This window comes from Lampris incognitus, chromosome 20 (genome assembly GCF_029633865.1).
Source record: "Lampris incognitus isolate fLamInc1 chromosome 20, fLamInc1.hap2, whole genome shotgun sequence".
NCBI lineage: Eukaryota > Metazoa > Chordata > Actinopteri > Lampriformes > Lampridae > Lampris > Lampris incognitus.
Window position 1 is genome coordinate 12,514,845 of NC_079230.1, and position 20,443 is coordinate 12,535,287.

Sequence of the window (20,443 nt, forward strand, 5' to 3'; positions counted from 1 at the left end):
TTCTATTCTATTCTATCTGACGAGGTGTTTCTAGTTTGCTGCCACACGTGATAAATCAGTCAGACACGGCGTTGTGTGTGGACGTGCTTCTCCTGCGTAACCATACAGTAATCACCCCATCAATGGAGTCCACGTCCAAAGTGACACAAACAACAGAGATCGGACCGGTACTGAAAGATAGACGCATCATTGCCGCTGGCGGCTCTGAGTTTTTCCATGCGAGACGCGTACGTGTTTCGCCGTTTGGGGGGAAGTCTTGACCACCGGTGCAATACGTGTGATCCGTGATAAATGAAAGAAAAAATAATTACGTCTTTATTTTCATCATCATACCAGCCCAATAGTCGCAGCTCCCGGTGTGTGAAGTTGCGTCTGTCAGTGTTTTTATTCACAGCAGGAACAGCAAAGACTGCGCTCACCTCACTACCGCCACCCAGTGGACATTATGGGATTTGCGCACTGCGCGCTATTAACCCGCGTTGACGGCACACAGAAGCGTCCTGATTTCTCAGCATTTGTCGACTAAAAGCTTGTCTTAAAAAGAAAATGTAAAAACACTGTTGAGATCTGTGCCCCAGGGTCCTGGAGGGGCCCACACAGCCTTTTTTTTTGTAACAGACAGGCGATAAAATAAATAAATTAAAAAAAAAACACACCAAGGCATGCTATTTGGTTTTGTGAAGCCCTTCCATGTCCCTGGAGTACAAAATGAGTTTGATAACTGTGGAAGTGTGGGCAGGACAAAGTTTGCCAGATCAGCCTAGGCTACGATAAAAATATTCTGCCACAGTGGGAAGCTACTGAGAAACCCTGCCAGTATACACAGCACAAATAACCGAGGGACATGATTTGTTGGACATAGGGGTGGGTCGGAGGGATATCACAGTCTATGGAGACCAGAGAAAACACCGTAACACTTTACATTAAGTGCATGCAATAAGTGTCATTAAGTCCTTATAAAGTGCTTATTAACATTAGTATGTGTTGATAAGACTGTATAAAATTGTTAATAATAGCATCATTAACACGTTTTCGGCCACTAAGTGGCGCTTGCAAAAGATGCAAAACCTACTTTTTCACGCTCGTCTCAAGGTTTTAAGTCCAATCTGCATAAATAAGGACCTTCATGGTTTAAAATGACTAAAAGAATTTGATAGTCCACAAAATGCAAAATGTATGACTTATAAGGGCCTTATTACCTATCAACTAATGCTTATTAAAGTCTTATTAACACATAATAATGTTAATAAGCATTTTATAATGACTTATAATTATCAGCTGTCATTTACTTAATTTACTGTAATTTACTTGACTCACTGGGTTATTTTGCTCCTTATTTGTTGCGCACTTTCCCTACCGTTGAGTGTTTCTTTTAACAAAGTGTATGCAATTGTTTGCCTTAATTTACATAACAGCTTGAATGTGCCTGCCAGCTGGCGCCGTTGCTACAAACGCAGTAGTGCTCCACGACAGTAGGGGGCGGAATTTCCCTCAAGTTTGGTTTGCAGGCCTATGGTCCCTCAACGTGTGCCCTAGCCGCTCTTATCACACAAGACCGGAAAAGAGGAGGTCCTTTTCCCCGCAGACTCCAACATGGTGAGCCGAAATCTCTCCCAATGCCTCTCTCAAATCATCTTCAAACATCCGTTTCTGGCGCTGCCGTATCGCACGCTCGCGTGTTATATTCGGAGACTCCTTATCTGCTGAGATGGTTTGACCGTAAATTACAAGCACAAACAGTCAATCACGTAAATCGATGATCCCCTTAGTCTTCGACCCCCTTGGTCTTATTGCCGTCGATGGCTAACCCCGGTGAAGCTAGCGTGATCGGGTTACGGGATGGGTCCATAAAGCATCTTGTCGTAGGCCCATATGGGACACTCCGGTACCCGAACCTTAACCGCTTCTCGCTTTCGTGTATTAAAACTCTGTAACTAGAAGAAACGATGACGAATAGTTGGGCCAGTGCTTTTCTCTGCTTAGGCCGAGTCCAGCCGAACTGTTACGGCGGCGCTGTTTAGCCTTCCCGTATAGCCCGCTAGCGCTGCAAGCTAGTCGGACTCGTGTGATCAGATATGACTCTCTTGTAAGTTTTAAATGGGGCTTAATCCCAACGCCGGGCCACGTTAACACACCTGTTGGCCCTAACGTGTCTTTAACCATCTTCTCTCCCGACCCACAGGCAAGAGGACCGAAGAAGCACCTCAAGCGCGTCGCTGCGCCCAAGCATTGGATGCTTGACAAGCTCACCGGAGTTTTCGTAAGTTTTCCTCCCTTCCTACTAAATCCCTCTTTTGCCTTGTTTTTTTTTTTCTGGGAATAGATTCAGTTGCTTGATAAACGTGAAGGGGTAATTCATTCGTCCAACCCTAAATGTTGCCCCAAGTCACTGGGCTGCGGACATGCTCACCAGCCCAGCGATGCTGTTTCCATTGCACAGCTATTCGATTTCACCTGGTTTCCCTTATGTGTATCGTAGCCACATAGTCGCCACTCAGAAATATGCACCTCGCCTGACTGCCATTACTTTTATCGAAAGTTGTGATTGAAAACCCTGATGTCTGCATCAACAGCTACCTCTGACTTTTTTTATTGTACATGATTAACTTGGTGGTAGATTCTTGAGATGTAGTTTTATAGCCCATAATCGGTTGATTCGAGCCCTCACTTTTCCCCTGGTTTAATGTCTGGCCCTGTCTGCTATCCAAGGCTCCTCGCCCCTCCACCGGTCCCCACAAGCTGAGGGAGTGCCTGCCCCTCATCATCTTCCTGAGGAACCGCCTCAAGTATGCCCTGACTGGGGATGAGGTCAAGAAGATCTGCATGCAGAGGTTTATCAAGATTGATGGCAAGGTCCGCACCGATGTCACCTACCCCACTGGATTCATGGGTGAGTTGGATTACAGGGGGAGAAGAATGTACCTGCGTGGCTTTGAGAGGCTGAGAACATTTTGGGGGGGGGGGTGGCAGGGCGATGTAGTCCGCAGTTCTCTAAACCATCTGTCATTGAGGTTTAAATGTGCTTGATTGTATTTCAGTTAAACATAACATGAGGTGATATCAGCCACCCGAATTTATAACCACAGGGGAAAGAGGCAAGTGACCACCTTCCTTAAGTATTCATGAGCAAAATATAGAAATCCACCAGTTTTGGATTGCAGTTCTGTAGATTGGGTTTTCAGTCCAGTCCTGTTAATACAATTCTTGTTGACAACTTTAAAATGATGAAGATGACTTAGATGGCTCGAAAATCAAAGTGAACATAATTAACTACCAGGCAGAATAGAAAGTCAGCCGTACTGAGCATCCTGGTTCAAAAACCTCTTTTTTTTATAGGACCCTGCACAATGATCTCTATGAAAGAGGGCTAGAAATTAGAATTTCCAATTGAATGAACACAAACAGTTTTCACTTTGAAAAGATCTTCTGGTATTATCTCTCATTGAAAATGACTTACTGGATTGAAGATGGTCTTAAATTATGGGTAGATTCCACCTGTGGTGGAAACTTAAGTTCCCTGTGGTGAATATGGCCAACGTTTCTCTTGGTATATAACATCCATTCATCCATTATCCAGACCGCTTATCCTGCTGTCAGGGTCGCGGGGATGCTGGAACCTGTCCCAGCAGTCATTGGGCAGTGGTTCTCAATCGGTTTCTTGAGCACCATGGGTAATGCTGGTTTTGTATTCTGCCAGGTAGTTTATTAAATTCCAGGTGTAAAACCTCCCTTATTGGGGACAGGAGTAAATGGCACAACAGATGAATGTAATGAATTTACCTGGTAGAAGATAAAACCAGCAATGCTGTTGATACTTGAGGACAAGATTGAGAACCACTGGTATAGAGAACTGGTTAAATTAATCAAAGATTGATAGTCAGAATGTTGGGTAGGGTAGAGATGGTGTCTTTGTCTAAAATGAGAAATCAACTGTTAAAAACAGTGCATTTCTCACAGCAGCTCATGATTGACTTTAAAATGTCTTCTTAATCAAAGAAATCGTGGCTGGAGACCAAAATTAGTAATTTGATTGCAGTTCAAACATAGTATTGTGGACATGCATTTTCTGCAGGTTACTGAACAGTTTTGGGAATTGGTCAGTTCATCTTGTTTTTTTTTTTTTTTTTTAAAAAGCTCAAGACATTTCATAACTTGCTTAACATTTCATAACATGGATTTAGTCTTGCACTGCTAGACTAAGTGGTTTGACTGCAGGTTTGGGTATTGTCTCTACCACTTGCAGTCAGGGACAAGGAGCAGTGATGACAGTTTTTGGTTTTGATCAGCAGTGAGCTGAAACTACACAACCAACACCTCTAAGAAGTTCTGAGCTCCTAACAAAGCTAATCTGACTGTAATGCGCTTCCATGGATATGAAACACATGTTCATCTGTAACAAGGGAGGAGAAGATTGTAGATCTCAGATATGACCTTATTATTAGTTGGGGAAAAGATCATATTCGTGCAAGAAGAGATTGTTTACTCAAGGTACATGCTAGAGAATGAGTTAGTATGTCCTTGACGATTAATTGGACACTTAGTTTTGGAGGCTAAGGATTCCGGAAGTTATTAAAGCAACATTGTGTAACTTTTTTTTATTTTACTTAAAAGGCGGAACGAGTAGGATTTGTCATTTGTGGTATGTAAACACAATATTCAAACTTGGCCCCTCCTTGGCGGCTCAGCGTAACCAGAAGTGTTCGCCCCCCTGACCGCAGTTGCCAGAACACATCTCAGTGTACAGGCCAACTCCGTGTTGCTCTTCATTCCCATCCTCTCCCTCAGTGCTCGTCAGCGGATGAAAGCCAGCCCCAGATTCACTCATTTTGGAACGAGCTTTGTCCGCATGGCGTTTGACCTCGCTATATTTCCGTCTTTTCGCCACTGTCCGCCAATGTCCTAGCTTTCTCTTGGATGCGTGCTTACAATCTCAATCTGGCACCTGGTCGCTGCATTTTTATAGAGTCCCACTGCCCAAAGGTTAACGCCCAGAAATGTCCCATACACAGCAAAACAAGAAAATACAGGCAGAGGACAGACACCACCACACACACACACATGTCTAGTGGCTCATAAATGATGAGGGGTTATTTTTGTATGAGTCTATATATTGGTTTATGGAAAATCCCACTCATTCTACCTTTAAAGTAACTAATTTTTTTTCTCCTCTCTTTGATTTTATTTGCACATATAACACAAAGTAGCAAAAACACAACAACAAAAGAAAATAAGCAAGATGTTTAGGTGAGGGGGGGAACCTTAAAAAATAAACCTAAGACCTTGTGGAAGGAATCTCATCTCAGCATAAATCAAGCAGAAACACAAAATAGTGTAGTGAGGGTGTGTGCTTTTGCTGTGTGTGTGTGTGTGTGAGAGAGAGAGAGAGAGAGAGAGAGAGAGAGAGAGAGAGCGCACATTCAGTCAACTCATTATGACAGACAGAGAGCGAGGTCAATTATAGTCAGATATGATCACTTGGGATAGTTTGGTTCATCATACAGGCTAAGCCAAAATTTGAAATTCCTGAGTGAGGTAGATTGAAATGCATTGTCAAGAGAACCATTCCATAGCTGAGCCCCCATATCTAATTGAGAATTGACAGAGCCCAGTACGAAAAATTGGGAGGTGTAACCATTTGACAATCGGAGGCACTCTGCCTCTGATTGGTTGGGCTGGTTGGTCGCATGAGGAGTGAGATTGGTTAGGGTTAGCATAAGAATCGGGGTAAGCCAATCGGAGGCAGAGTAGGGCGGGTCATGCCTTCGCCATCCTAGGGGGGGGAAATTGCTCGCGGGAGAACAACATGAGGCCTATTTTTATTCTTTTTATTGAAAGGAATAGATTGTTTTTCACTGAAATGTCTGGAAGAGGTCAGTAAAGGAATTGTCAAATCATATTTTAGTTGCTTTTAGTGAGTTTATATAAATGTAACTGAATGTATTAAATGAGCATATGATATATTGTCTCATATCAATCACAGGCCCCTGAATCGAATCAAATCGAAACCGTATTGTGGCAGACTTGGTGATATCAGCAAATGTCTTGCCGTGGTCCAAAGAATCGATAAATGTCATATCGTGATGAAAGTTCTGATTTACACCCTGAGAAAGTAGCTCCCTACAGTAAGTTGGATTTTGTTTAACTGAGCCGGTTCCTTTTAGTATCTAGGGTTCTTTTATCAGTAGAAGGCACTTTCTGTGTTTTGGAATCTGTCCTTTTCCATTTCTTAACCTCCGGATATACTTGCTTGTTCCTTCGCCAAGTTGGATGTCAGAGCATGCCTGTGTGGATTATTTGGGGGGGGGGGCATTAGCTATGAAATTGTCACATCACATATGCAGTCAATAGAAATTGTATTATTACTCCCACTCTTCATTGCTTACTCACACCTTTTTATACATTGCTTTTGGTTCCTGTGACCTTCGTCAGCAATCTACTAAATGTAATTCCTTACTTGTGAATTAAAACTCTAAAATACCACACAGGGAATGTGGTTTGAACAAGAAAGTCATTGAGAATTATTTGATATGAGATATTACGCTTCTAGGTAAATGTAACTTGAGAAATTTTAGGTGCTAAACCAAGGTAATGGACTTTTTTTTATCAGATGTCGCCGTTTGAAAGAGTCTGAACAATAAAATCGTTTGTTTGGATTTGTTTGTCCCATATTACCGGACAGATGGGGCAACATCAGCTGCCCCACTTAGCTGGATTAGAGCGGGAGTGCTGCATTGATATATATATATATATATATATATATATATATATATATATATATATATATATATATATATATATATATATAGTGAAGTGAAGGCCTTTTGTGATTGGAAAACTTGTTTAACTTCCATCAAAATTGAAGGGTTGTGTACTGCATGCACGCTACATTTGAACAGGGAATTCTGGGTAGTGGGCACTCTTTAAGGGTAACATGCAGATATGAGAGACAAACCAAAAAATGGCCCACTTAGCTTAATATAAGTCATATTTAAAGCCCATTTCCTCATGAGTTTGCTTGAGTCACATATGGTTTTGAACCATTTGTTTGATTCTTATTAATCCCCCCCCCCCCCCATTGACAACAGCAAGATGCACTGTTGTGTACATATTAGGTGTTTTGGGGCTTTGTAACAACTGTAAAAATCCTGTTTTTCACACATCCGTCCATCACCACCTCAGACCTCTCACCCAGCCAGGGCTCTCACCACCTCTACAGCAGCCTCAAAAGAAGGTGTGACATTTTAATTTCCAAAGACCAGAGGAAGCTTGGCAGTAGGATTGCCCTGGTCTGTCTGTACCCAGATAACACTATCACCCCCCCCCCCCCCCCCGCTCCCTAGGGCAAGAGCTCATAATCAGTTCTGTAACAATGCCACTGGCAAGTTACAAGAACTACACAATGAAATCTTATTGATGCTTGTATTGCTGTAGTTGAATGTGCCAATGGCCATAGGGACGAAATCATGACTAGGCTGAACAGGATGGGGCCGGTTTGAAGAGTGGTTTTATAAGGCATTAATAGTCCAGTATTGAGTGAATCTTTTAATGCCGGTGTGAAAGATGTGTGCGGTATAACTGGGTTGGTTAATTGCACAGCTTTTATTTTGGCTGTGGTAAATCTCACTGACTGTGTCTGTTGAATGTAGTGTATGGTGAATGTGTTTCTTTCTCTTCTGTTCAGTGAGGCCCAGTAAAGTTGTTATCAAAACTTAGAATTGGGCGATTTCCATTGAGGCTCCCTTGAGCAAGGCACAGAATGCCTCACCAGGTGTGATTGTGTTACTGAGAGTGAATTAAACTATGAGAAGGAAGATGCATCCTTTCCTGGAAGGAAAAGTGGCTAAACGGAAAATTTCAAAACAGTTTTGGTTGCCAGTTAGCTTAGTTTACCGAACAAGAAAGCAGTGTTGGGTATTTAGCATTTATTAGTTTGCCGTCATTTTAACACTGGGAATGTCCATACTAAAGGATGTTTTGTTGTTCCTGTCTTGTTCAGATGTGATCAGCATTGAGAAGACTGGCGAGCACTTCCGTTTGATCTACGATGTGAAGGGACGTTTCACAGTCCACCGCATCACCGCCGAGGAGGCCAAGGTAAGACCCAGGACTGACTTGTTCACTTTTATATATTCATTTACTTTATTTCCAGACAGCAAGTTCTGGTTTTCCGTTAGCTCATACATGCCCCGAGTTGCCTGTGATCTAACATGATACTCTCATAACGCTGAAAAAGTCAAATTCCATTACTGAAACGGAAACGATTACCCTAAAGCTGAACATAAAAATAGGGGGAAGAAAATTCAATGATGAGCAGCAAGAGGGCTCGGTGAGTAGGGATCTGGAAATGAACCAGAGAACCAGGATTTAAGCTACAGGGTTTGCAGGCATCTGTTGGTGTGTCCTTACACAAGACATTAAAAGTCCTTTCCATCTCCGGGGGCAGCTGTCAGGGATCAATACTTTAGCAGTTATGGGCAGTCAGCTAGTGCTGTCCTTTTTTCTTTTTCTTTTTTTAGAAATCTGCAGGTAGGATGAACTAGAATCTTCCTCACCGTTGAACGTGGATAGTAAAAATGGTATCCTTGGACCCCTCATGGCCTAGTGATGGCATCAAGTGACAAGTATGCAAGCTTTCATTACAGCCCATCTACACCAGCTGATTTCACTGTCACACAGGGATTGAAGTTCTCCGTCGCCACTACGGATTTCCATTAATTGGATTCCAGAGAAGCCATGTTTGAGATCAGTGCAGGGTTTCCTTATAAGACTTGGGCGCAGCGCCCAGACCGAATAAATGGGGGGGGGGGGGATACGCTGTGACTCTCTACCTCTGGAGAGGAAGGATACCATCTTGGCCCTAGTACACGATTTTTTTTTTTCTTCTGAAACTTAGGTTTAAGATAAAAGTGGGGTTGTCATATTTATGGGTTGTTGTTAGCCTTAATGTTGATAGGCTAGACTAGCCAGTGTTTTTAGTCTGCTTATAGTGAGTCTTTCAGAGTCAGTCAACACTGCAAGTGTTTGATTAGTCCGGTTTGTCCTGCAGGAGTTTCTGAAGGCTGCTGTAACGTTTTTTGTTGCCACAGAGGAAATAAATTCATGACAACTAAAAACGAGTTCTTAGCCTCTCACGACGTCGATACTGCAGAAATTAACCAGGGACAAAATCTGTCAGACAGCCCAGAATTACGTCTGTCACAGATGATGAGCTCAAAAAGACAGACTGAAAAGTGTCAACTGTCGGAGAAAATAATGATGCAAGAAGAATGAGAGGAATTGACTCATTACAGTAGCTTTCAGCTGACTTGTGGCTACTGGGGAAGTGAGCTTGCTACAATGGCCAACCAAACAGAACGTTTGGTAAGCAGCCAAAGGCTGTTTGGTTGTCAAACAGCTATGGGAGGATGAGAAAACTGCAGTTCAAATCCATTCACTTTGTCTTGTTTTACCAATGTTATTTTGTATGATGCACTGTGCGATCACTCACAAAAATGTGAAGGATTATTTCAGGACGTAGTGTTTCATTAGTGAACATATTTGTTTCGCTTTTGTTGTTGTTAATTTCTGTGTACGGTGAAAAACAAAAACCTGTCTTTTGTTGTTCTAAATATTGTAATGATAATGGTCCAAAATGATGTGGAAATGTATATTTTCACAATGCACAAGCCCCCCAGCCACCATAGTGCCTAAGCCCTGCCAGAAACTGGCGCTATTGATTTTGTTTGGTCTTTTTCTGTTAAGTGATAAGAGGCTCACTTAAAATAAAAACATGAAATAGGGTGTCCGGGTGGCGTGGCGGTCTATTCCGTTGCCTACCAACATGGGGATCTCCGGTTCGAATCCTCATGTTACCTCCGGCTTGGTCGGGTGTACCTGCAGACACAATTGGTCGTGTCTGTGGGTGAGAAGCCAGATGTGGGTATGTGTCCTGGTTGCTGCACTAGCGCCTCCTCTGGTCGGTCGGGGCGCCTGTTCAGGGGGAGATGGGGATAGCGTGATCCTCCCACGCACTACGTCCCCCTGGTGAAACTCCTCACTGTCAGGTGAAAAGAAGCGGCTGGCGTTGTGTTGTCTGAGCTCGGCATTTGTGGGACAGGATTTGAAATTACTAGAATAATCCTTTTGTAAGCGCACGGTCCTCGAGAGATAAGACTGTCACTAAATTGAAGAATGCCATGCAGAGTTACAAGAAACAGGACTGAGCAAACATGAGGTTAAATTTACTTTTTGTACACATGGAATGATTAGGCATATTACGCAGATGTCTTTGTCTCAAAAAAATCCAGGGAAAACACCACCTATAAGCAAAATACAGAGGTGGCAGAGGTTGGAGAAAGCGCTTGGCGTGTGAGGCATACAGTTTGTGCACGCACCTTTAGGGTGTCGTGCGCTTAAGTGGGGGGAAAAACCCGATTTGAGTGACGAAAGTGTCCATGTGGATTTAAGTTTTATACCAAGATGGAACAAAAGATGAAAAGTAAAGGTTGTGACAAATGATGGTGTTTGTTTTGTCACAGCAGTCAACAGAAAACTCAGTTGCAGATTGTGCAGTCTTTCTATGCACATTTCACTCTCCTGTCCTGGTCCTTTTTTGTTAAATGTCTAACAAGATGCTTCCAGTCAAGTGTGTTTTGGGCAGCATGGTTGCCCAGGGGTTAGCACTGTTGCCTCACAGCAAGAAGGTCCTGTGTTCGAACCCCGTGGTTGTCCAACCTTGGGGGTCATCCCAGGTCATTCTGTGAGTGCCGTTTGCATGTTCTCCCCCTGTCTGCGTGGGTTTCCTCTGCGTCCTCCGATTTCCTCCCACAGTCCAAAGACATGTAGGTCAGGTGAATCGGACTTAGTGCATTGTCCCTAGGTGTGAATGTGTCTGCCCTGCGATAGACTGGCGACCCGTCCAGGGTGTTACCCCGCCTTCCTCCTGCTGGGATAGGCTCCAGCATCCCGTGACCCCAGTTAGGATAAGCGGCTTGGAAAGTGGATGGATGGAAGTGTGTCTTGGGCTTGTCCATCCACAGCCACCCTGCTACACACACCTAGGGTGGACATCTTAGAGTTTGTTCCTCAGTGGTGTCTTCACCTATAAAAATTATGAGAAACAGACATTTGTAACCTGTCATATTTTCCCAAATCTGCTCAATGAATGCATCCTTTTTGCTTTACCAACTTGAGGATGGGGAACAGCCTCTTCACGTCTGCTGTCTGGACTGGTGCAGTGAGTGAAGTGCAGGCCCCACATCTGACGCATAATTTACAACAGGCACAGATCTTTACCCTAACTTTAACCTTAGTACACCCATGCCTAAACCCAGCCACATCTAGCCAGTTTAAAAGCACTGGTCTAAAATTGTGGATGTGTTGGTCTCTGTGGCTGCAGTGTCATGATATTGAACATGCATATCTAACAAATTCGCTGAGTGCATGTACTTCTCGGCTGGGAGGCAAAACAGGGCATAACACCGGTGCTCAAAAAGTAGGCTATTGAGGTTCGAAAACCAGTCTCATTTACTTCGCTTTATTAAAAACACACATTTGTTTGCCTCACGAATAATGGTAGTTAGTTGCTTACCTTGATCTTGCAGAATGTGTCATTCCCCCGTTGCCTCCATACTCGAGTGCCACGCGTAACGTGCGAGCACGTGGTATGTTTTGTACACATGCGAGACTCCGTGGTGCGGGTCTTGCCAGATGGCACATGAGCTACAAGCTCAATGCAAGAAGCATGGTGTCAGGGACACTGTCGAGCATGAATCTAGCACATCAGAGCAGTTGCTGATAAAATGCGCAGTAGTTTTGGTGTTTAAAAAAAAAGAGCCTTTTGAGTTTTTGCCTGAATTTTCAACAAAGGGGTGGCAGCCAGTAATACAAAAGCTGCCCGCATTTGAGTTAGGCAGGGATTGTGTTTTGTTTTGAGCTTTTAGCCACCAGACACATTTGACTGGGTTTCCTCAGTCAGTGCAGTGTAAAGAGTTGTTAATTTATCCTTTTACTTGTTAGTGTACTTGTTTTTACTGCTAATTTTGTCCCCAGACAGTCCCAATATGTTGCCATAACAACAATCTAAACATGTTAAAAATTGCTTATTTTTATGCGTATCCTGTCTGAAAGCTGTCCCACTTAAGTAGTTGAAGAGTATGTTGAGTTAACATTTTAATTTCCTTCCTCTTCAGTACAAGCTGTGCAAGGTGAAGAAGATCATCATTGGCACCAAGGGGGTGCCCCACCTGGTGACTCACGACGCCCGCACCATCCGCTACCCTGACCCCCTCATCAAGGTCAACGACACGGTCCGCATTGACCTGGACACCGGCAAGATCACAGAGTTCATCAAGTTTGATACTGGTAAGCCTCCTGTGTACGTCTAGGAAAGTAAGGAAACTTGAACCAAGTTGGTTGCTGCCTTAGAATGATATGGGTCAGTAATTTCCTTAAGTCAGTGTCTGTAAATGTGTTAAACAGTATTCAAAATGGTTGAAACAGTCAGGAAATTAGTAAGATGTGTGTAATTTTGTAGAACGGGTCACCGATCACAGCAGAATTGTCTTTAAAACGGGTAACTTCAGAACTTTATAAATGTGACGTTTTTATAGGAATCTGAATATATGTCACTATGATACAGCTTTAATGGCTTACACTTTAACACATGGTGACTCCAGAAATTGGCTGGTAGACACATGGGCCCGTCATAGGTCTTACCGACTTTTACATTGGGGTCATTGTTAGATTGGGATTTTTTTTTTTTTTTTTTTTTTTTAAGCAAACCACCCACTTCTACTAATACACATGCTGAAGCTCTTGTCAGACTCAAGTTTATTTGTTAAGTAAATTTTAATATACAAGGAATTTTGGTTTGGTGGGATGCTCACACAAAATAGAGTAAGCTTACTTGCATAAAAGATCAAATATGCAGGGAAAAGTAGGCAAAGACCGTTAAGGGAGTTTAGAGAGTAATGCCCGTTTGGTCCACTATGCATATAGTAGTTAAAATGTTGTAAGTTCCCTTTAATTTGGATTCAAACAAGACCAGCTGTTGACTAGTACCAGCTTTGCCAAACTGAGTGCAGAGAGGGTTGTGTGGTAATGTTGAGGGTGTGTATGATGGTTGAGAATCTTGTGTAGGTTAAATTGATGAGACTGCTGGTAAAGAATTTGTTGGGCAATTAATATGCAATTCCCAGCTGTAGAAATTGTACTGAGGTAAACACAGCGTTATGCAGCCCATAGGGGGATCAATCAATCAAGAGTTCCCCAAATACAGGAGCAGAACCTGCCCATCCAGCTGAAAAAAACAACCTCCCCCTGCCGTGCTATGTAGAAAATGTGGGATGTGATTGTATATATTTTTCACTCTGTCCTCCTTGTCTGCAGGTAACCTGTGCATGGTGACTGGTGGTGCTAACTTGGGGCGTATTGGTGTGATCACCAACAGGGAGCGTCACCCTGGCTCCTTTGATGTGGTGCACGTCAAGGACACCACAGGAAACAGCTTCGCTACCAGGCTCTCCAACATCTTCGTCATTGGCAAGGTGAGCGCACAGAAAAGTTGTCAGTGCATACACAAAACTAGATTTTAGTGGTCACCAACCCTGCTCCTGGAGAGCTACTGTCCTGCCGGTTTTCACTCCAACCCTAATTTAACACACCTGATGGCCTGGCGGCCTGTCCAGGGTGTCTCCCTGCCTGCTGCCCAATGACTGCTGGGATAGGCGCCAGCATTTTCAGATGTGCTTTATCAGGACTTTTAAAACATCAGGACTTTTAAATTCAGTTGGTCTGACAAGGATGGGCAACATGATCCAGAAAGGGCAGGTGTGGGTTCAGGTTTTAACCAAGCAGTTACACACCTTAGTCTACAAGTCAAGGTCCTTACCAAAGACTATTGGTTGACTGATAGAATCAGGTGTGTAACTGATTGGTTGGAACAAAGATTTGCACCCACACCGGCCCTTCCTGGATCATGTTGCCCATCCCTGGCAGGCTACAAAATCCCTTCAGTTGACTTTCACTGCCATCGATATTTCAAATGAGGTGAAAAAGGAGCAATGATGACGTTTTTTTGGTTTTGATCAGTGATGAAAATAAACAACCAATTCCTCTAAGAAGTTCTGAGCTCCTTGACAGTAGCTTTTACGACTAAAAACCTGGATGTGTTTTCATACCAACTGAAATCAGTTTATTCGTGGACAGATTGTGGGTGGTTCTTGGGGTTGGCTTGCAAAATCTACCTTGAGGCAAGAAAGTCTCACTGCTGAAAAGCTGCATCCCATGTTAAATGCTTTTCAATCTCAGGGAGAGGATGCATAATTCGTTTTTTTTTTTTTACTGCTTCGTTCATTCGGTGTATTGAAGTGGTGCCCACCAGAAACCGAACTAAGATCTGAAAGCCAAAGATTACACACATGGATCAAATAAGACATTTATTTGGACGGTGATGTTTTACCAGAGCTTGTGACTCTAGTACGTTATCTCTTAAATCTGGCCTTAACACTACTGCTAAAGTACAGTGCTTTCCTTGCATTGATGTCGGCTCTTTTCAGATGTTGGTGGTCAAATAATGGCACAGTTAAATTTTGAGTTATTTTTATTGCGTTCTTTAACCAATTGCACATTGAGAAAATGTCCTTTGGTCCAATAGAGACGTGACATTTTGGGTTTTAAAGTTAGAAAAAATGTAAATTTCCAAACTTTTCTAATCCAGTTTAAGATTTAGAAGAATGGAATGGTTGGAAATGTCTGACGACGTGTCTTTTACACCCAGCTGAACTGAACAAACTTCTCCCCTCCTCCCTTTACCTGTTTTCTAGGGCAACAAGCCATGGGTGTCCCTACCAAGAGGAAAGGGTATCCGTCTTACCATCGCTGAGGAGAGAGACAAGAGACTGGCCGCCAAGCAGGGCAGCAGCTAAAGTGGCCCCACAGACAGCCCTGGTTTTCAAATAAAATGTTATTTACAAAACACGCCACTGTGTTTGTCTGGTTTCCTTAGTGCCAGTCTGTAAACAAGGAAAATTGAATGAACTGTCTGCAAAGTACATTTGAAAATTATTTTATGAAGTGCTGATTTTATGAAAGGTAGAAAATGGGTGTTAGGAAGTAGTGGTCTAGTTTGGAGTCATAAAACCTGGAAGTGTCTCAGCCATGCGTTCCTTCACCTCTTCAATGTGTGGAAACAGAATTGGCTTTCGTCAAATGCCTGTTAACACGAGCTGATTTATGTAAAATCATTATTAAACCGCTTCATGAGATTTAATTAATGCGACACCAACTATATAAACTGTTACGATAAGCACGTCGTTAGCTTTATACCCGTAGATGGCATTGCCTAAGACTGAACGTTGCTTCATAACACATTTATTTGAAAATGGCACAAATTCTCTAAATCACAGTTTGAAATTGTGAGCGGTGTTCTTTAAACCCTGTTCAGTTTCCCCCATCAGGAAAACTGCTGGTCTAACTTCTGGGCCGGCCTACAAAAATCTGCCTCTCTCCTCTTGTCAACTTAAACTGCAAGTTAAAACAACATGATCATCGCCCGGGTGGCGTGGCGGTCTATTCGTTGCCTACCAACACGGGGATCGCCGGTTCGAATCCCCATGTTACCTCCAGCTTGGTAGGGCGTCTCTACAGACAATTGGCCCCGTGTCTGTGGGTGGGAAGCAGGATGAGGGTATGGGTCCTGGTCACTGCACTAGCGCCTCCTCTGGTCGGTCAGGGCGCCTGTTCAGGAGGGAGGGGGAACTGGGGGTAATAGCGTGATCCTCCCATGCGCTATGTCCCCACTGGTGAAGATCCTCACTTGTCAGGTTCAGCACAGTATGGGAGGAGGCATGTGGTAGTCTGCAGCAGCCCTCCCCGGATCGGCAGAGGGGGTGAAGCGGCGACCGGGGCAACTTGGAAGAGTGGGGTAATTGGCCAAGTACAACTGGGGAGAAAAGGGGGGGGGGGGTCCTAAAAAAAGAAACATCATTCCCACCTGGATTTGTTTTTCTTTTTTTGAACATTGCCCCAACTACCTGACAATTTTCTTCGATTGGACTCTTGTCCCAATCTGAGACCTGATGACGTGATACTTAGTTGTGCAGTTGTCCAACTAGTTGTCCCTGTGTTGGTTTCCCCAAGGGGGTTTATTTTCTGGTAATGGATGGTTGGCGGCCTAGCTGCCGTATTCTCCAGCCACACAGGGTTAGCATCTACTGTTTAAACCTGACTAGAGTCTAAGTCTTAAAGATAAATTAGGGTGTGGAGAGAATTTTATCACAATTGAAACGGGTCGGTAAACTAAAAACACCCAAGTTTTACGTGTTTTAGTGACGGCACCTCATAGATTGCCAAACAAAAAGACGGGCCATCAAAGGGCGCCTGATTCATGTCGAGCAACCCCAACCTGTTGGTGAGGTTCAGGTCCTCCACACGTCAGTAAGATGTACAGGCACAGCCGTGTTATTGCTTCACCTCGACCCGCTTGACTTTACATTTTTCAAACAGTCTCAAGGTTACCGGAGGCTGGCTCAAAGCAAGAGGCCGCAAACAAAAGGTGGTTTGCTGCCGTAATGCCATGGCATATCATAACAGCTGCACCAGCAGTGGTGCTTGGCTGAGTGGGAGAGGGCAACTGGACTGCTGTTTCCTCATTTAAGTCTGTGAAGAGAATGGCAGCTGTGTGTGTATGCGTGCAGTGGTAGCACCTTAACACACTCCAGCCTTTCTTCTACAATTACAAGACAGACTTGAACTCAGTACCATTCTGTAACCCGTGCAGATATTGTAATATCTGACATGTTAAAGCAAAGTCAAAATATTTCGGACAGCACCTTCATCTTGTGTGAAAGTGCTTTACATTTGATGTCTTAATGGACGTAGGATGACATTGATTTTCTGGTATTATCAAGATGCGCTGACCCTTGGTTGTCTCCATTTGCCCCTAGTCCTCCCATCAGCATGAAACAGCAGGAACCAGATATGCATCAGACCAGCCGATGTTTCTCTCTCCAGTGTTCAGTCAATGTCATCGTCCCTTAGCCTGCTGCGATTAAGGTTTCACGTTTTTTACCCAAAGTGGCAGTGTGAAAGGTCATTGGGCCGCTATGCTAAATTTGTTTCAGTGCAGGAAGTTGTGCATTCTTTTAATGGTCTGCCCCCTGCTTTACTGCACTGCCAGAGTCTGCACAGCTCTTTTTTTCAACCTTCTTTTTCATCAATCAGCTGTTTTCTAACCATCGACTGGATGCCCTGTGGGCGGTGGACCAGCCCAGTTAGCATATGGGACCCCTATTGAGCTTGAAAAACACAGCAGCATCGCAATATTACTGGTATTAGCATTTGGATGGTAATATGGTTGGATGGTAAATATGTTGCACTGCCTAATGGAGCGCTCACTACCAGAGGCGGAGAACAGAGTGAAACACCATTACCAAAACAAGGGTGAGACTGTACCTGCTTTACAGACAATAACATGTCAGTGGTGCCCAACTGCAACAGAAAACCACTTTCGTGCCTTTCTAGCTTTGTACACCGATTCTGTCCTTTCGGTTGGAGATCATGAGTAAGCTATCCAAGATTCTCAGCCTCAGTGCCCCACTGGTACTTAGGCCCTGTGATGGCCTGGCGGCCTGTCCAGGGTGTCTCCCCGCCTGCCGCCCAATGACTGCTGGGATAGGCTCCAGCATCCCCGCGACCCTGAGAGCAGGATAAGCGGTTTGAATAATGGATGGATGGTAATATGGTAATCTTCAGTTCCAAGATAATTGTTTTTTGTTTTATTTTTGTGATTAAAGTGTAAGGTTATGCAACAGACAACATGATATTTAGTATATAACAAACAAGCGTTGCTCTGGGTGATATAAAAGTGAACGTAAGGCAAAAAATAATAATAAAAAATCTTGGCTCACTAAACAGCTTACCAGGCACCCCTACCTTACTCAAAGGCACTTCAATCTCTATTTGTCCATTCTACTCCCCAGATAGACCATCCACTGGTCACAGGCCCGGCTCCAGGGGGCGCTGTAGTGAGGCTTAGCCCCCCAAGTGACATTCAGCGCCCCCTCCCCCCGACCCAAATTATATCAAGATGTTTAAATTCTCTAAGTAAATCAAAATCGTTGTTGCGTTACTTCATGTTGGTGCGCTATTTACTCAAAACGATCGAAGCGAAGAAGGAGGGGAGGGAACCGCACCTGGAGCTATTGAGGCTAGTCCCCGGGGCGGGGCGCAACAGGGAACCGCTTCCGCAGCGGCAGAGGCACGGGGCGGGGAGCAGCAGCCATCGCTAGCTGCGGCTAACTTTCCTCGCTCGCGAGGAAAGTGGCGACGTTCCCTCAAACAGTCCTCACAGTAGCTCTCCAACTGGCAGCTTTGCACCGGACGATTTGAAAGCTGATACGCCGGCTCAGCTCCACCTTGAGCACATTCCCGGTTCGCTTGTATGACCGCAGGGAGCGGCTGGGACACGGCGTCAAAGCTGACGCGCCATTTTGTTTCGCTTGCCGGAAGTTCGGAGTTGACGCTGTGTGTTTCACCAAAATGGGATTCTCTCACTGGAAGCGTGCGATCGAGAGAGACGGAGGCCCGAACAAACATGCCGCGTCAAAACAACGCACGGAGAATATGACCAGATGGAAAGAGAGGGGGAGACGGGCAAACGCTGGAAAAGAGGTATCGACTGGTCAACACAGAGCAGTTAGCGAGAAATCGTTATCGTCTCTGTGCTACCACTGGTGTAACCGGGTATTTTCTTGCCCGGTGCGGGATTCGATACGAGGTGCACTGCGCCACAAGGCGACATCGCTAACAGCTCGGCTAAAGGATCAGATCCGTTAGCTAGGGGCTAACGTGTCTTATTACTAGTTTACACTGGTATGATAGCATTTCTAGCGGCAAACCAGTTAGCTTGCCGGGGGAGCAAAGACGCGTTTCAGTCACGGCAGGAGGACAGTTGTGGCCTGTTCCTCTTTTTATCTGAATACACTCTAAGGAAATATACAGAAAAAGATCCAGAAAATATTGACGATGATACCCGAAAATGCATGATATTGTAACGTGCATGGATAAGTAGACACGTTGGTCCTTGTCTAACGGGTCGGACCCTTTAGCCGACTGGTTAACGTTGTCGCTTGCGGAGTGGGAGACACGGGTTCGCGTCCCGGCTGTGGCGACGGTCCCCCAGACTGTCTCCCGATTTCGCTACAATATACTTCACACACCATACAAAAGGAGCTGATTCGCATGATGAGTGATATACTGATGATGAAATTGGTGAGTCCTGGTATACTACTAAAGCGGACGGGACCCAACTGGGGTTGAGAATATTTCCATTGTTCTGCGATTTGTAGCAGGTAATTAATTATGAGGCAAGGGAACGGCTGTTGGCCAGTGCTGGTGATGCACAGACGTTAGCAAACACAGTCCTGTCTGAGTTCCAGCGTTGGACTCGATCCGTCTAAGTTAGCCAAGTCTATGGCGGTGCGTCGGTGATGTCAGAAAAGCAGGGGGGTGTGCAGCAGGTTCTGCGGGACAGATTGGACCGAGAGGTACCATACGTCCACTGTTACAACCACCAGCTACATTCAGTAGTCACGTGAAAAAGAAATGGAACATTTTCTGGCGGTGTGCGGCACACTGTACACGTTTCCTAAGAAACCCAGGTCACTTCAAAGGTCAAAAACTGAAGCGACTTCTAGAACAGCGTTGGACGGGACATTTGGCCACAGTAACCGCTGTACTCCGATCCTATGAGGATATTTGTTCCTTACTGACTGAAATTGACAGCAGCTACAAATACGGAACTGATTTGCGCATTGAGGCAACGGGTTTAATTAAGGCCATTACGGACTGCAGCTTTGAGTTTATTGCACGAATGCTGCAACAAAAAAAATCCTTTTGTTGCTTGATCCTCCCAACAAGCTCTTAGAAGCAGAGAACACTGCTCTTCTCTCTGGTCTTGGGCTCATTCGAAGTGACGCAGAATGTGTGGCAGAACTTGTCTGTGAGAGTGAGTGAGTTCACCACCATTCTGGAACAATGCTACGCGTGCGATGCTCAAAGGCCACAAAAACGGAGAAGGATGCAGGACAAAAACCTACAGGGCTTCGTGGTTGAGGCAGGAGTCGGACAGAGAGAAATTGATGATGAAGAGGGTCAAGATAGTGAACTGAGGAGGTTGTTTTTCAGCACTGTCGATACTGTAATAAAAGAAATAGAAGGTTCAGTGCGAGGAACGGTGAACTGATCAAAGCTACGTCAGCACTTGACCCGTGTAGTGAACATTTTCTGGATGCCATGCAGGTACAGCCAACCTTGGCTTGATCTGGAACTGACGCTCTAGAATCCGAGTTTGAGGTTGCTCGCAAGTAAGGGGAAACACCAGCAGTGATGATAGCTTGACCATCTCCCGGATTCTCTGCACCTACCTCACTGCTTTGGAGGCCATGCCAAGTGTTGTTACGGC

The 20,443-nt window shown here is 44.5% G+C and overlaps 1 protein-coding gene and 2 non-coding genes across 3 annotated transcripts; all 3 read left to right on the forward strand.

The window, feature by feature from the left end:
- Positions 1–1,529: 1,529 nt before the first annotated feature.
- On the forward strand, positions 1,530–14,959 carry rps4x (ribosomal protein S4 X-linked). Its single transcript, XM_056300115.1, has 7 exons — positions 1,530–1,596; positions 2,183–2,260; positions 2,710–2,890; positions 7,997–8,094; positions 12,171–12,342; positions 13,369–13,526; positions 14,805–14,959. Exons 1-7 carry the CDS (start codon positions 1,594–1,596, stop codon positions 14,904–14,906), a joined length of 792 nt encoding a protein of 263 aa, XP_056156090.1. The 5' UTR covers positions 1,530–1,593; the 3' UTR covers positions 14,907–14,959.
- On the forward strand, positions 4,257–4,334 carry LOC130131214 (small nucleolar RNA SNORD61). Its single transcript, XR_008812367.1, has one exon. It is a non-coding gene; the product is annotated as a small nucleolar RNA SNORD61 (small nucleolar RNA).
- On the forward strand, positions 14,040–14,113 carry LOC130131213 (small nucleolar RNA SNORD61). Its single transcript, XR_008812366.1, has one exon. It is a non-coding gene; the product is annotated as a small nucleolar RNA SNORD61 (small nucleolar RNA).
- Positions 14,960–20,443: the final 5,484 nt, after the last annotated feature.